This window comes from Dipodomys spectabilis, unplaced genomic scaffold, assembly GCF_019054845.1.
Source record: "Dipodomys spectabilis isolate Male_0828 unplaced genomic scaffold, ASM1905484v1 ptg000157l, whole genome shotgun sequence".
Classification (NCBI taxonomy): Eukaryota; Metazoa; Chordata; class Mammalia; order Rodentia; family Heteromyidae; genus Dipodomys; species Dipodomys spectabilis.
The window spans coordinates 22,926,317-22,944,262 of NW_024870834.1; the positions used below are offsets into that span (position 1 = coordinate 22,926,317).

Sequence of the window (17,946 nt, forward strand, 5' to 3'; positions counted from 1 at the left end):
GTTCCCCCTTTGTCCTTTGTCTCACCATTTTGTTGTTCCCCTTCCCTTCCTAGTTCAGATAAATGTATACACAATAACCAGGATACCAAATCGAAGACAGTGACAAGGGGATAAACCATAGGGAAGGGGGGGGGGGTGGTACACAAAAGAAAAAAGAAATCACTTAGTACATTGAGAACAACAACAAAGAAAAACCTCTTGTGTCCATGTCTTGGAGTTCATTTCACTTAGCATCATCTTACATGGTCATATGTATATAGCTTTATTGAGCTATTCTGCTCATATGCTATGATTATCCTAGATGTATACTAATTATTACAAATAAGGTACTGATGCTGGGGTCTGAGTGCAGGGCCTGGGCACTGTCTTTGACCTTTTTTTGCTCAAGGCTAGTACTCTACCACTTGAGCCACAGGTCTTCTGCTTCTGGCTTTTTGGTAGTAACTTGGAGATAAGAGCCTCCTGGGCTTTCCTGTCTGGGCTGACTTTAACCATGATCCTCCTCAGATTTCAGCCTCCTTCAATATCTTGGATTACAGGTGTGAACTACCTGTGCCAGCTCATAGGACATTGTTCATACTCCGTACTGTGGATCTCATTAGTCCTTATTTAAAATATTTATCACCTCTGTGTGTTAATGTTTCCAAACTTGCTTTAATATTGATTTCAAATGTTAAGCAATTTACTGCTGCTGCCTTTAAGTGGAAATCAGTGAATGGACAATATTCACTCGAGCCAAAATTTACATTTTCATGCATAATGGAGCTTTAATATCAAATTGTGGTGTCCTGAATATTTCAGAGAACTGATTTTAGGCTGAATTTCCTTAATGCAGCTTTCTTTGGAAAACTGAAGTTGAAACAGAGAGATCGAAGTAACTCACTAGCCATATGAAGATTTGAATTGAGTTTATATTATTAAGAGCCTTGTTTGGTCAGGAGCATGATGCACATATGCTGTGTGGAAGGAAGGCTGTTCTCTTCATGCTGTAACTGGAGGAAGCCGGCTGTGGCGGCAGGTGTCCCATCTTCAACCTCATTTAATGTTCAGTGCTTTGTTTCATTGAGACAGGATCTCCTTATATAGTCTTGACTAGCCTCGCAAGCTTACGCTGTAGCCCAGGTTGCCCTTGACTAGTTAGTAATCCTCTTGCCTCTACTTACTGAATATTGGTATTATTGGCATGTGTCACTATGCCTGGCTTGTCTTTAGCTTTTGTGTAGGTAAGAAAGCATTAGGAAGTAAAAATTCATCCAGATTGGAAGCAGACTTCCCAACACTAAAGTGTATTCTAAGTGCATCCTTTTGATGGCTAATTTAGAACAGAATGAAGTTTACATAAAGTGTCTGTAAATAGGAAAGTGGAACTAAAACAACTGCATGCATAAAGGAATTAAAAATGATGGGCTTGGGTGAGTTATTTACATGCACAATGAATGTGCAGTAGGTTTGCAATTGACAGAAATTTGGGTCAGGTACCAACATCTTTTTTAAATGGAAAGTGTCTTGCAATTTTACATGTTTAAAGAACAGTGCATAATGAACCCTTATTTATCTATCACCTCGGTCAGACAATTACCTGCATATGTCTAATCTTTTTTAAAAAATCTTACTGTGATCCTCTACTTTTAGAGGGAATCTTATCTTTTTATTGTTTCAAATCTGGTGCCATCTCAAGACTTGTTTTAGCTTCACTTTCTCACTCCCACTCTCCTTTTTATTTTTGTTTTCAGCACTGCATCTCTGATGGCCCAATTCAGCCAGGACACAGATCTATAAAGATCAGCCCCACACTCTGATCAGCTCAGTGAGAGAAGCTAGACCAGCAATTCCTCACGTCCTACCTTCATAATGACATCTCCATGATGCCAATGAGTGAGATGCCAGCACATATCAGGCTTGTTCTTCTGTTGCTGTGGCTTGAGATATCTCTGTCTATTCCTAGCCTCTCCCAGGCAAGGCCTTCCCAGCATTTCATCTCTCCAGAAATGGTGATCCCCTTGAAAGGTGATCAGCAGGGCAAAGGAGCCAGGGCTCTGGGTTTCCTCTCATATAGTTTCCAGTTTGGGGGCCAGAGGTACATTGTCCACATGAAAGTCAAGTAGCTGCTAGTTTCTACACACTTCCCTCTTCTTACCTACACAGAAGAGTGTGCCATCCATGAGGAACAGCCCTTCATCCAGGATGACTGCTACTAGCATGGTTATGTGGAGGGGATCCTGAATCTCTGGTTGCCCTCAGTACCTGTTCTGGCGGCTTTTGAGGCATGCTACAGATAAATCATCTTGCTTATGAAACTGAGCCAATTCAAATGTCTGCCACATTTGAACACTGGGTATATAGGATAGAAAGTGATGAGACACAATTGCTATTCATGAGATGTGGGTAAACAGAAGATAAACTAACATTCTAATTGGAGTGGCAATTGTCCTATAATTTTACTCTGAAACGAAGTTCTTAGGTGGGTTGGTGAAACCACTGGTGGTTTATTGAGCTGTTAGTTGTGGACCATGATAGATGTCTTTTCTCTAAAAGTAATATGTCAGAAGTGTAGTTTGAAGTATTTGTTATCAATATAATGGATTTGTTTTTATAAACCTCTTGAAGTTGATATAATTTTGACCATGATGGAGATTTGGAATAATGAATGCCCTTTTTTTTTTTTTAACCAGTGGTGACATAGATCAAGTTGTGGAGTATTTTTCTGTTTGGAAGCATTAGCAGCTTAATGTCCAATTGAGATATGATGTTGCACATCTTTTCATTAAAAATTAAAGGGCACAAGGCTTGGTATTGCCTATGTTAACGGAATATGCCAGGGACCTTTTAACTGTGGAGCTGATGTTTTTGAAAACAGATCATTACTCCTTTTTGCACGTACCGTGACTCATGAGCTTGGTCACACTAGGTGGTGTGTGTGTGCATTGAAGTGGTGAGCCATGTATGCCTACAGAAGGGTGTCAAGGGCTGGGAAGGTGGCTCAGTGGTAGAGCGCTTGCCTTGCATGCATGAGGCCCTGGGTTCGATTCCTCAGCACCACATAAGCAAAAAGAAAAAAGCCGGAAAGTGGCGCTGTGGCTCAAGTGGTAGAGTGCTAGCCTTGAGCTGAAGAGCTGAGGGACAGTGCCCAGGCCATAGTTCAGGCCCCACGACTGGACCAAAAAAAAAGAAGGGTGTCAAGTAAATTCAGCAACTGCAATTATAGCCAATATTGGGACAGTTCTTGGCAATACTGGGTTATGTATCTACCCTCTTCCACATCCAGCAAATATCTTTAGACTCAAGTACTGTGGCAACCCTAGTTGTTGAAGGAGAGGAGTGTGATTGTGGAAACATATACCAGTGTGCAAAAGATCCCTGTTGTGTTTTAAACTGTACACTGAGTCCTGGAGCTTCTTGTGCTTCTGGATTTTGTTGCAAAGACTTCCAATTCATGCCATCAGGGACTGTGGATACAAGAGGCCAGTGAATGTGACCTGCCATAATGGTGCAATGGGATGTCCCAGCCATGCCAAGAAGATGTATATGTGCAGGATGGACTCCCCTGGAGAGGCCTTTTTATAGCAGTAAAAAAGACATGTAACAACCATGACATGCAGTGCAAGGAGATTTTTTTGGCAGTGATGCATGGAGTGCATCTCAGAGGTGCTACAAAGAAATCAACACTCAAGGAAATAGTTTTGGACACTACAATATTGTAGGCACAATCTATGTGAAATGTTTGGCTGCTGATATCATGTGTGGGAGAGTTCAGTGTGAAAACGTACACACAGTTCTAATCCTGTAGAACATTCTATAGTGTATCAGTTTCACCTCAATAACACTGGCTGCTGGGGAACTGATTATCACTTAGGGATGTCTGTACCTGATGTCGGTCAAGTGAAAGATGGTACAACGCGTGGTCCAGGAAAGATCTATATTCATAAAAAAGTGTGCAAGTATGGTTTGTCTGCCACAAACCTGCCACAAACCTGTAAGTCTGAGACCTGCAACATAGGGTGATCTGCAATAATAAACAGCACTGTCACTGCAACCATAGATGGGCACCTCCCTATAGTAGTACCAAAGGCTATGGAGGGAGTGAAGACAGTGCTCCACCTCCAAAGAATGGTTCAGAAGAATCAAATGTAAAGGATAACTGTAGCCAACTGTTACTACTGTGGCCCACTCCTGTGATTGGTTTGTTCTTATGCTGCTTCCTGTGCTTTGAAAGATGCAAACAAAGAGGAACAGGATGAGGAAGTCTTAGAAGGGGAAGAGGAGGAGGGGGGGGGAGGAGGAGGAGGAGGGGGAGGGGGAGGGGGAGGGGGAGGAGGAAAGAAGAAAAAGTAGAAGAGGAAGATGACTTTATTTGAACAACCTTCATAATTTTTCTTTTAAGGGTAGGAAAACATGAGGACATGTCTACCTAAACAAAAATTAGATCAGATCAGGATCATAAGCTTTAGATAGCATAGCAAAGGATGCTGAGCATATTCTTACTCTTACTTACTCCTCAGTATTTTCAGTAAAATTTAAAGGTCCATTTCCCCCAGAAGTTGTCTTTTTCTATTTCCTGAGATGGCAAAACAAAAACACTTTTTCAAAGACAGGATCTTCCTATGTAGGCCTAGCTGGTCATAAATTCACTATGTAGCTTGGTTGCTATCAAACTTATGATCTTCCTGCTTCAGACTTCCAAATGCTAGGATTACAAAGCAAGCACCATCATGCTCAGCTACTAAGACACATTTTAAAAGTATCTCTCCATCCTAAACCTCCTGTTACAGTTTTTTTTTGCTTGACTTTATAATTCCCTGGATGTGTGTCTATAAAGCCTATTTCTGTTTGGCACAGTTAAATGGACCAATAGAAATAGGCTGAGGTGATGAATGGAGAGGGCAGAGAAAGAGGGGGGGGGGGAGACAGAGGAAAGAAGAGAAAGAGAAAAGAGAGATTAACATTATCAGCATCAGTTTAGCTGAATTCATTTATGCTATGCTAGTAGACAGGTTTGATTTGAGATTCCAGTTTAGTCACAATTAGAACCACAATCATTTTTTCTTAGGTGTATCAGCAGCATTGGACTATTGACTGCTTCAGGATTATGTTTCTGCTCTTAAGGTTATCCAATTCCAATTATTGAGTTCAGAGAAAATGTCATGAAGAGATGAAGCCAGAGCAAGACATCTTGGAGAGCCAGTTGCTGTTTATGTAGACATAAAAGATCCTTGTTGCTCAGTAGCTAAATCTAGAACCTAGCCAACCTGAAAGACAAAGAGGGAAGGGTTTATATTCCTTTGTTCTGTTTGGTTTCAAGTAGAAATCTCGATAAGGGTTGTATAACCTACTTTCACAGAAAGGACCCTGGAAACTACTGCATCTTTTGCTGCTAAGATATTCATTAAATTTGGCTGTACGTCTAAATTGGTAACCAGACTAGTTCATGGGTAATGTGAAGTTTCTTCATTTTTGCTGTGTTTTTCCTTTTAAAGATGTGAATGACTTGAGTATGGTTGGTGGTAGAGCGTTGTAGTAGGAAGAGTGACCAACCATTACAATTTGGCTGGGACTGAGGGCATTGCTGGGATGGAGGGCTTCCAATTGTGAGCACATCAGGTGAACGAGTTGATTATCCTAATTGCCAGTAAAGAATAGGTAAAATAGGAGAAGGTGAAGATACCGTAGAGAGAAGGGGAAGTTAATAGAACAAGTCCTCAAGTAATGGAAGATGTGATCTGAGTATGGGAAAGATCACTTTTCCCCATGAGACTGGGATAGAGAGTGGGTAGCAGACAAGTAGATATGGCTGTGGATTCAGATAGTTTTGTAAGGCTGAAAATCCTCAAAACGATTCTGTCTTTGAACTTGGAAGCACTATAGATATTTTTTACTTTGTTTTGTGACTCAGTGGCCTCACTATCCTCCACATCCCCTCCCCTCTCCAAATAAATGGGCACCATTTGTGTACAAATCACTTAAGATCTAGGGATACTCTGGTATTTCTATTGTTGCCTTAAAACAAAACTGTAGGCTATGACTGACTAAATTAATTCCATACCTCTCTATTGGGTTCTGACCTATTAGTGCCAGACAAATAGAAGTAGTACAATAGGACATTAGATTAAGATGTTATTGGTATGTAAGTGTTGTAAGGAATTTGAAATTGCTGTGAGAAGGGGAAGTTTATACAATATGTGGTAGATGGGTGTTGACTTGAGAGAGTTATGATAGAGAACATGCATTTTTACTAGCACTGATTTGCTCTAGGGATGAGTAAAACTTGTTGTTTCAGGAGTTTTTGTCTCTGAAATCCTAGGAGTGAGACCAAGAATCTGGTTTAAAAATTCTTTGAACTTATTTTTCTGTTGTTGACTGCTGTCAAGCTGAGCTCTAGGAAAAGAAAAAAATATGGTTTGTGGCTGGGCTGGGGCTTGCAGGGAGACTTTTCTTGGTGTGGCCCATGATGTCTTTTGGGTCACTAGTTTTGGTGAACATTTTTTTGAAGTTGCTTTTTCAGTCTACATCCATGACAAATGTCTCAACATTGTGGGTACAGCAGTAACCAGACATTCTTAAATCATTAGAGAAGACTGATTCAGAGGAGTCCATAATGAACTTCCATGAGATCACTGGGCTTCCTAATTTCCCAGGAGATTGTATATTCTAGAAAAGCCTGGAGTAGCTTTAATTGAATACAGTTAGTTATTATGTCCTTGAACAAATGACCTCTTAGCACTGGTGCTCTCAAGCATTTAGGAAAAAAATACAAAACCTTTCCCCAACTCCTGATCCATGTATGAGGTCTGAGCTCCATTTATAGTCCCTCAGCATCTCTGCTCTACATGGACAACTGCTATCTTTCTCTCTTTCTCTTTCTTTCTCTCTTTCTCATCCTTCCTTTCTTCCTTCCCTTCCTTCCATGCCCTTTGTGCTCTCCCTCCCTCCCCCCTCCCCCCTCCCTCCCTCCCTCCCTCCCTTCCTTCCTTCCTTCCTTCCTTCCTTCCTTCCTTCCTTCCTTCCTTCCCATTGCAGTACTGGCTTTTGAACTCAGAACCAGGTGCTTGCTAGGTAGGTGCTCTATTACTTAAGACACTCCACCAACTTTTTTTAAATGTTGGTTATCCTCAACATATGGTCTTGCACACAATTGAGAAAGCAGGCACGTTGTCACTATGTCCAGCCATTGGTTCAGATGGAGTCTAGAGAATTTTTTTGCAGAGAGGGAAGGTTCTGGTTTGACCTCAGATTATGATCCCCTGATCTCTACTGCCTAAGAAGCTAGGAGTACTAAGCTTGAGTCACCACACCTATATATTTTACAATTCTTCATTTTTATTTGTTCTTCCAATGTTCTACCCTCACATCCACAGCAACTCATATTCCCTAAGTGGACATATCGTGAACGAGAGAGAGAAAAAAGCTGTAAGTTATTATCTTACGCTATTTCGAGTATCTTTCTTTTAGTAAGCTGAATTGTATTGAATCTATTGCAAGAATTAAATATCAACCTTTATGGTTTTTAGATTATCTATTTACTTGCTGACATTAGCTAGATTGAGTGCAAGATTTTGGTAGAGAATTTCATTAAGTTGGTGCTTAAGACTTTGAAGTTTCTGTGAGAGTGATAGGGTGGTTGATGAGTAATGTTAAAGTCAGTACTGTCAGATTTTATAGATTAAATTATCTAAATAGACTTACTGGGAAGTAGAGGAAAGGATCTTTGATTCTGGACCATATGGTTGGTATATAAAGCTTTTGAGAATAGAAGTATTAGAACAAGCCTTCCAATAAAAAATAATTTTTCTTGAAACTTAAGTTCAATGTACCAGGTAGATACAAGACACATTCCTTAAAAGGGAAATGAAGGTTGAATTTTATTTTCTCCCTGTCTCTCTCTCTTCCCTTCCTCCCTTCTGTGTTCCTCTCCCTTTATCTTCAAAAGAAGACTCCATTCCTTCTTTCCTTCCAGGGAAGATGTATTGAGATATAAAGAAGCACTAATTAGGATAAAGGAAGCATTCACCAAGAAAAGAGAAGATGGGTACCCGTTTAGATATCTTCATTTTTCATATCATCTATGCAAGGCTTCTCAGATGATCATGTTTAAGATGCTATAAGAAACTATGTTCTTGGAAGAAACTGTGTTTACCACTGCCAGTATGGTAGTGATATGGAACCTATTTTCCAGAGATATGGAACCTAATTTTTAAACCTAAACCATCTACAAAACAATTTTCACTTTAAGAGAAGCAGTGCAAAGTTACAAATGCATAACTATTAAAATACACATTTTTTTAGCAAAAGGAAGAAGTCACAACAAATTATAAACTTTAAAAACTTTAAACCTCATAAAAGTTGAACTTCTTCAATATTGACAGTAACTCCTAACACAATTTATAATATATTCTTTCTATAGTTATTCTATTTTGTTTTGGTTTTGAGTCCAGATTTCAGATGTAGTGCAGAATGGCTTACAACATCCAGTCCCCTTGTATCAGTGTCCCAAGGGCTGGCATAATTTATAGTTTCCTTTCTCCCTGCCTCCCTCCCTCCCTCCCTCCCTCCCTCCCTCCCTCCCTCCCTCCATCCCTCCCTCCCTCCCTTTCTGTCTCTCTCTCTCTCTCTCTCCCTCTCCCTTTCTCTCTCTCGCTCTCTCTCTCTTTCTTTCTTTTTGTTGGTCATGGGCTTAAACTCTAGACCTGGGCACTGTCCCTCAGCTCTTCAGCTCAAGACTAGCACTCTACCACTTGAGCCACAGCACCACTTCCAGCTTTTTCTGCTTATATGGTGCTGAAGAATCAAACCCAGGGCCTCATGCATGCAAGGCAAGCACTCTACCACTGAGCCACCTTCCCAGCCCCTATAATTTTCTTCTTTAATCACTTCCCTTATGGAAATTCTTTGTTATAATTTCTACTGTGGGACCAAAAAAGACATTTTTCCTTTACTTAGAATGTTTGATATTTATTTTGTATTACTGATAATAGAGAAAAAGAATTTTAGCTTTGCAACATGCTACTGGTAGTAGAAACTATTTCAGAGACCTTAAGTCTTTCATTAATTTCAATGCATGAATTTCAAATGCGTTGTTGAGATCCTCCTGTGGTCTTTATGGGAGTTTGTGTGTAGTGACATTAATCTAGTTTGGATCATCTCAGATATATGTATATATATTACACTTTTGTTGTTTAATGTGCCAGTACCAGGGCTTGAACTCAGGACTTTGTGCTCTTACTCCACCGCCCCACTTTTGCACTCAAGGAGCCAAACCTCCAGCTTTCTGTTGGTTAATTGGAAATAATTCGAGATTTCTCTGCTATCGCTATTGCTGAATGGAGATCCTCAGGTCTCAGCCTCCTGAGTAGGGTTATAGACAGGCATGAGCTCCTGCACTTGGGGAACTATTATATATTATAAATGTATTGTTTTCGATACTTAGAGCTTGAACTTGGGGGTTGGGTACTGCTGTCCCTGAGCTTTTTTGATCAAGGCTACCACTGTACCATCTGAGTTACAACTCCACTACCAGCTCTTTGGCAGTTAATTAGAAGTAAAAGTCTCATGGACTTTCCTGCTCAGGTTGGCTTTGAACCATGATCCTCAGAGCTCATCCTCCTGAATTGCTAGCATTACAGGCATGAACCACCTGTGCCCAGCTCTTAGTTTTATTTTTCTTTCTTTCTTTTTTCAGTCATTTGAAATGATGATGAAATCTTTGGACACTTTTCTTAGAGTATGAGAAGGGCTCTTCTGATGCATTCAACAAAATACTGCATACAGTAGAACAGGTCCTCTAAAGGACCTGTTCCTACTTCCACCTTTCATTGCTGAATTGACATTTTGTTAATGGTTTACATTTTTATTTTCTTTCCTTAATATCTGACACAACATCTTGCATTTTGTATTCTCTAGATATATAGGGGCCTTTTTTGATGAGGAGGGAAAGAAATGGATGCATTCCCAGCCATGATGCATGCTGAATACAGAACTTCTCCACTTTCCAGAACTGTTGTATATGTATTTAAGCAAACTGAGAGACTTCCCTAGAATTCTTAAAACAACAGGCATTCCCATGGCTTTGTTCTAATAAGACAGAGATCCTCTTCTCAAGGCCCTTAAGCTGCATGGATTTTCAAATTCCTTTCTGTCTTTTGTGTTTACTGATTGCTAACTGGTAGGAACAGATTGCTCACAGATTATTCTTGCCATACTCTTAGAAGATGTCCAATTTTTGACATTTTTCCTCTTTGAAAAACTATAATCAAACATGAATGCATTTAAACAGCACTCATTTAGAATCCAAGGCACTTGACTCCCTTTTCATGGAACACAGTGCTGTGCTAGCACTGTAGAAGATAAAGTTAAAGGACCCTGGAGTCTAATTGTCTTGGATGAAATGGAATATAATAATGAGGGACAGTGAATAAAAAATGTAAACCACAATACTAATATAAATTGTCATAAGAATTATTTATTGTTTTTGATGTCTCCAGTATTGACAGTTAAATGGGAGACTGTCAATAGTTATACAAAGACAAACTTAGTTCAGTACTATGTTGGACAAGTCAAGACAGAGTTACCCTACTTGTCTCTTCTGTTTTTGCTTTAACGTTTTCTTATGGACATTATAACCATCTATTGGGGTAATTTTGTAAGTACTTATCTTCCAACTTCAGCAATTACCAACATACGGCCAATATTGCAATATTGTCTTTTTTTATAACAACCTAACTCTATCTATCTAACCTATCAATTTTTGGCCCTCCATTCTTTTTCTCCCCCAGATTCCTTAGTCCTATGCCCGGCCCCACCCTTCTCTTTATTTCATTTTCAGCACTGCAGCTATGATGCCATTCCTCTGCCAGGACACACATCCATAAAGATCAGTGCTGCACTCAGTCCCTCAGGGAGAGGAGCCTTCACAGAAGTACCTCATTCTCTGTCCTCTTCTACCGTGGAAAGATGGGTCCGTAATGGTGGCTGTGAAGACTGGAGCACCCCTGAGAGTCACTCTTGTGCTGCTCTGGCTTGCGGTGGCTCTGTCCCCTTCTAGCCTCTTCCAGGCGGGGGCCATCCAATACCCAAGTTCCCCTGAAGTGGTGATCCCCTTGAAGGTGACCAGCAGGGACAGAAGTACAGAGACTCCAGGATGGCTCTCCTACAGCCTGCTCTTGGAGGGCCACAGGCACATTGTCCACATGAGGCCCAAGAAGCTGTTGGTTTCCCCAAACCTCCCTGTGTTCACCTATACAGAACAGCATGCTGTCCTTGAGGACTACCCCTTTGTCCCTAGGGACTGTTACTATCATGGTTATGTGGATGGAGCCCCTGAATCTTTGGTAGTTTTCAGCATCTGTTTTGGAGGCTTTCGGGGAATCTTACAAATAAGTGGTCTTAATTATGAAATCGAACCCATCAAACACTCTACAGCATTTGAACACTTGGTTTATCGGTTATATGGTAATGAGACACAATTCTCAGCCATGAGGTGTGGTTTAACAGAGAAGGCAGTAGCACACCAACACCTGGGATTTGAAGGAGCTGAGAACTCTGGTCTGAAACAAAATTCTTCTGGTGACTGGTGGACCCATACATGGTTTCTGGAGTTGGCTGTCGTGACAGACCATGATTTCTTCATTTACTCCCAAAGCAACTTATCAAAGGTGCAAGAGGATGTATTTCTTGTTGTCAATATAGTGGATTCTGTGTATCACCAGTTGGATACTTACGTGACTTTAATTGGCATTGTGATTTGGAATCAAGGAAATGTTTTCCCAATGACAGACATAAATCAGGTTTTGGAGGATTTCACTCAGTGGAAACAAGTCAGTCTTTCCCAGCTACAGCATGATGCTGCTCACATTTTTATAAAAAGCTCAATAGATGTACTTGGTTTAGCCTATGTTGCAGGAATATGTCGTCCTCCTCTTAACAGTGGAGTTGATAATTTCCAAGGAGACCCATGGTCTCTTTTTGCTAACACGGTAGCCCATGAATTAGGTCACACTTTCGGTATGCAGCATGATGAGAAATTCTGTTCCTGTGGGGAAAAGGGTTGCATCATGAGTACTTTCAGAGTACCAGCAGACAGATTCACCAATTGTAGCTATGATACATTTAAGAAGACAATTTTAAGCCAAGGATCTTGTTTGCACAGTCATCCAAGACCAGGAGGTATCTTTTGGCTGAAGCGTTGTGGGAATGGTGTCATTGAAAGAGGAGAGGAGTGTGACTGTGGGTCTGTGCAGCAGTGTAAACAAGATCCTTGTTGTCGGTTGAACTGTACTCTGAAGCCTGGGGCTACTTGTGCTTTTGGGCTTTGTTGCAAAGCTTGCAAATTCATGCCATTAGGAGAACTTTGTAGGCAACAGGCCAATGAATGTGACCTTCCAGAGTGGTGCAATGGGACATCCCATCAATGTCCAGAAGATGGATACGTGCAGGACGGGATCCCCTGTAGTGCCACTGCCTACTGTTACCAAAAGCAATGTAATACCCATGACCAACAGTGCAGGGAGATTTTTGGCAAAGGTGCCAAGAGTGCATCTCAGAATTGCTATAAAGAAATCAACTCCCAAGGAAGCCAGATTGGGCACTGTGGGATAAATGGCACGGTATACTTGAAATGTAACACGTCGGATATCCTTTGTGGGAAAGTTCAGTGTGATAATGTGGAAGATGTTCCCCAGCTCCAAGATCATTCTGTTTTGCAGCAAACCCACATCGATGGTGTTACCTGCTGGGGTACTAAACATCACTTTGGGTGGGGCATCCCCAACTTTGGTGAAGTGAAAGATGGCACCTCCTGTGGAGCAGGAAAGATCTGCATCCATAAGAAGTGTGTCAGTCTGTCTGTCTTGTCACAAGCCTGCCTGCCTGAAACCTGCAATATGAATGGGATCTGCAATAATAAACATCACTGTCACTGCAGCTATGGGTGGTCTCCACCCCACTGCCTGAACAGAGGCTATGGAGGTAGTGATGACAGTGGCCCAGCATCAAAAAGGAGAGTTTTCTTGTCAGGAACTGGATTCCTTTGGGGGTCAAGTCTGATTTGTCTGTTGACTGTTGGGATGTGTATATATTATCAAATACGTTCTAGATCCAGGTAGACTAAGTCTCTCACTCATCAACTTAAGAAAGCCTCTCTAATAGAATATCCTATGCATTTTTAAAAAAGTTTCTTGCTAAAATGTTAGGACATGTCTGAAACTGAGTACCTTTCTCACAATGTACAAGATACAGGGACTTCCATTCAGTATCAGAAACATGAAGTAAGATGACAGTAGGTCCCTACCTACTGTTCATGTGGTAAGCAGCAAATAAAGATTCATTCCCTATGCAGCCACCCAGCTTAGTTATTCTAATGTTTCTTTGGCATGAATATAATTCATGGGAAGGTAAGAGACAGGCATTAGAAAGTCCAGGTATCAATCCTCTTCTCTGCTGTCATTTAGTGGTTTGGGAAAATAATTTATATTTTCTCACAAAATCAGAAAAGTTTCAGTTAGTGTGGATACCACGGAATTCAAAATACCTCACAAGTGAGGCTAGTTAATAAATAAAATCATGGTCCAAGGGAATATCATGCCATATCCAAAAGATCCATGAAACCCTCTGTGTTCTGAGTGTACATGGTATGTCCAGGATCCTCACAGTGGTTAATTGACTTATGAAGTAGGAGTTATCATAACAAAGGCCCAGTTGAGCACCCTAAAATATACTCATTTACCTCCAGCCAAGATTGTAAAGCAGAAACACTAACATATCTTGAGTAGAATAGCAGAGATTAATGCCACCATTAACGACTACAGTTTCAGTGTGCTGATCCATATTATATTCCCATTAAGCTCAGCTCTTCGTGAATGATGGTAAGTTACTGTGAACTTAAATGCAAGCTCCAATCATGTATTCTTTCCTGGATTGGTAATTTTTATTATAAGAGTGTATGGATGCAAGTCAGGTGTTATAGTATGTACCTGTAATCCCAGCTACTCCAAAAACATTGGCAAGAGGATCCTGGAAAAAGTTAGAGAGTCTTATCTCAAAAACCTAAGTAAAAAAAAAAAAAAAACTATTAGGGCTGGGAAGGTGGCTCAGTGGTAGAGCGCTTGCCTTGCATGCCTGAGGCCCTGGGTTCGATTCCTAAGCACCACATAAGGAAAAAGCCGGAAGTGGCATTGTGGCTCAAGTGGTAGAGCGCTAGCCTTGAGCTGAAGAGCTGAGGGACAGTGCCCAGGCCCAGATTTCAGGCCCCACGACCGGACCAAAAAAAAAAAAAAAAAACTATTAGAGCTGAGGTCATAGCCCAAGTAATAGACTCTTGTCTAGCAAGCATAAGACTCTAAATTAACCCAAGTATACATGGCTCCTAGCAATCGGCATATGGCTGTTATCTGACAGATGTCAGATGTATATTTTCAACAACACTTATGAATAAGATAAAAAGCAATTGACTTTTTTGCAATGGAAAGTACCTTATGTCTATAATCTTTCTTCAAGCCTATGTAACTATTGTGACTCTTTGTCACAATATAGTTTGATAGTAACATGATAACCATAGAAGAAAGGTTTAGAATAGTGATAAATACATAGAATATGTGAGCAACAATATCAAACAATTTGACCTACATAACATTATTCCAACAACAGGATAAACATTCTCATCAACAGATGAATGGAAAAAACATAGTATATTCAAAATGGCATTTAAAACATTAGCCATCCTTATGTGGAAACATATTTCACTTCAGCCAGGTCGTATACTCCTATGATCCCAGGAGTCTGGGAGTTGAGACAGAAGGCTTATTGAGTTCAAGGGCAGGCTGGGCTACAATGTGAGTTCCAGGGCAGTGGGTAAATAGACACCATCTCAAAAGCCAAAAAATGAAGGGAGAGGAAGGGAGAAAAGAAGGAAGAAAGTTGATTATTATTAGCTGCAACCCGAAGCAGCACAATGGGATACTAGGCTGAAGAAAATTAGAACATACAGAGACAGGTATAGAGGAAAAAGGAAATTCAGTGGGAACCAGGGGTCCCAAAGCTTACCAGCACGTGGGCCTGAGTTCCCATGAGCAAGCATATTTACTTGAGTTCACACAGGGAAGGATACATGGATAACTGCAAAAATAAAGCATCTACACAAGTACGATCAGAACCAAAACAGGGTTTGTGAGAAATTCTGGTTCCCTTATTGTTTTGAGAAAGGAAACTCAGGGAAAATCCAGATATGTAGTCTACCTTGTCTAGCCTCCAAGGTTAAGCTGTCAGCCCTCAAGGTCCAGCTGCTAGCCTTTCCAGCACTAAGGAAGCAGGCATCATTCCAGTCTCTTAACCCTCTCCAGAGCTGTCTCTTTTAACCCTTCCATGGCCAGCTCTCAGAGTCCGAGTACTGTCAGGGTGGTGTTCCAACCTCTCAAAAATTTTCCAGGTTTGACAGCTCAGCTTCAGAGTTCCCTACAGTAGATCTTATCCTTTTAGTCTATGAAACAAATTTCATAAGCCTCAACAATTATGAAAAATTTATACAGGAATTGTTCTCAGTAAAACTGATCATATTAGATAATCACAAAAATATATGAAGTAAGTTAAAGTACAAAAATACTTCTAAATAATTGTGACAGGAAATCATGAAGGAAATTAGAAAATAGCTGAGCAGTAAAATAAAATATGTAAAAATTTGTGAAATGTTGCTAAAGTAATGCCAATATAGTATTTTATTAGCTTTACCCAGGTTAGGTCTAAAATTTATATGAAAGGAAAGTGTAAAAGAAGAGCTCAAATTTTGAAAAAGAAGAAACGAATCTACCTTACTCTATTTAAAGATTAATAAAAGACTATAGTAATAAAGATGGTATAATATTTGCAAAGTGAATAGAAGCATAATAGAAATAGCAAGTCCAGAAGTTAATTTAGACAAGTCACCAACTAGCCTTTGATAAATATGCAGGAATTTGAATGGAGAAGTAGTAAAGTGGATTAACACATGGGGATTTAACTTTTAGACATCTTGATCCTAGATCTAATATTTGTGTCTTATAAAAAGTAACTCAAAATGGATCAGAATCTAAATGTAAAATTCAAATTGTAAACATTCAGTGAGAAAGTACAGGAAAATGTTTTACCTGAGATTAGGTGAAGAGTTCTTAAAATTGACATCAAACGTTGAAGATTGTGGTTCATGTAGCAGAGGGCAGGCTGTGAACAAGAAAACTGAAAGCTGAGTGACCAGAAGAAACAGATTTAGAACATCATGCATTTTTAGTAATTTATTATCTTCCAGTGGTTGTAAAAAGGAACAAGCATTAGAAGACTATTAGTTGGAAAAGTGTAAACCAGCCAATTGAATATCCTACATGAAATGGGCAAATTCCTTTAAATTTGAAAACTATCAAAACTGACTCATTAAATAATAGAATATTTATGTAGCCATTGGACAAGTGAATAAATTGAATTGGCAATTGAAAATTTACTGACAAAGAAAACCTTTGGATGGAAGTGATATCTTCATTTGGTGAACTTTACCAAACATTTAAAGAAGTGTTGGCAATCCTAAAATTCTTCCGGGAATATGAGAGTAGGGAACAGCTAACTCATTCTGTATGGCCAATGTTACTCTGATACCAAAGGCAAACTCAGACACTATACCAAAATACAATGGATTGAAACCTCTTACTAATAATGATGCAAAATTTCTCAATACTAGCAAAACAGAATTGAACAGCATAACCTTGAAAAAGGTTATGCATCATGACCAAGTTGGATTTATACCAAGAATGCAAGGGTAGTTAAATCTAAAAAAATTTTTTTGTTAATAAATTTTTAAAAAGCAACATGTTTTTTATTAATATAAAAACCTCATTAAAAACCCAAACCTTTAATAAACTAGGAAGAAACGGGAATCTTTTCAATATGTTAAGGGGCAAATATGTACAAGCTTCTGCTAATATAATAGAAAATGGCAAATGAATAAAAGATTATCCTCTAAAACTAGGAATAAGCATGCATGTTTTCACTATATCACTCAATCATTTACTCTAAGTTGTAGACAGTAGAGCAAGAAAGAGAAATGAACAGTATCTTAATTGAAACCTTTTCAATTCCTTCTTTATTATGTATATTTTTATTATAAAATATGCTGTATAGAGGGGTTACAGTTACATGAATAAGGCAATGACTGCATTACTTGTTGATTATTGTTATCAATTCTCTCTTCAAAATTCCCTCTTTTCCTAAGTGGCATGTCCCGTGTAATGACTACCATGAAAAAGCCTTCAAGGGCTAATTCTGTATACACTAGTAATGAGCTGTCAGAAAAGGCTGAAAAGCTATTCTACCTATATTAGCATTAAAAAGAATAAAACAGATAAAGTTACCCAAGAAGATATTAAGACTTGAACACAAGAAACTACAAATATTGCTCAAAGTACTCTCTAAATGGTAAGTCATTTCATGTTTATGTGTTCAAAATTATAACAAGAGGAAAATCCTCCTGAAAGCAATCTACAGATTTAATATAATCTCTGTTCAACTCACAACATTTTGACAGAAGAGCTGATGAACAATGTCCTATCAAGTGCAGTAAGGAACAAGAAAAAAATCAAGAAAAAGTAGGAAAGGACTGGAGAACTTAGGGTTCTCAGTTCAACACTTACTGCAAAGATTCAGGGAACAAACCAGCAAGATAGTGGCAGAAAGTAAGGACCAAAAAGTAGCCTGGAATGGTTGGATATCTATTTTATTAGAGAGAGGGAGAGAGAGAGAGACAGACAGACAGACAGAGAGGAGATATCAGTAAATTGTATTGTTTAAGCCTCATATAAATTTAATTTGAAGTATATAATAGAAGTAAACATAAAATTGCTACTAGAAACCACACAAGATTCTAGAATTAACCCCAAATATTTAGTGTTAGTTGCTTTATAATAGGGCAACCCTATTCAATGTGAAAAGAATAATCTCTTT

At 39.4% G+C, this 17,946-nt stretch overlaps 1 protein-coding gene and 1 pseudogene across 1 annotated transcript; both read left to right on the forward strand.

Annotated features, from left to right (window-relative positions):
* The first annotated feature begins 1,865 nt into the window (after positions 1-1,865).
* On the forward strand, positions 1,866-4,238 carry LOC122118872 (annotated as a pseudogene).
* A 6,622-nt stretch (positions 4,239-10,860) lies between these two features.
* Adam21 (ADAM metallopeptidase domain 21) lies at positions 10,861-13,094 on the forward strand. The gene has a single exon (XM_042692842.1). It carries the CDS (start codon positions 10,956-10,958, stop codon positions 13,092-13,094), a length of 2,139 nt encoding a protein of 712 aa, XP_042548776.1. The 5' UTR covers positions 10,861-10,955.
* The last annotated feature ends 4,852 nt before the right edge of the window (positions 13,095-17,946 follow it).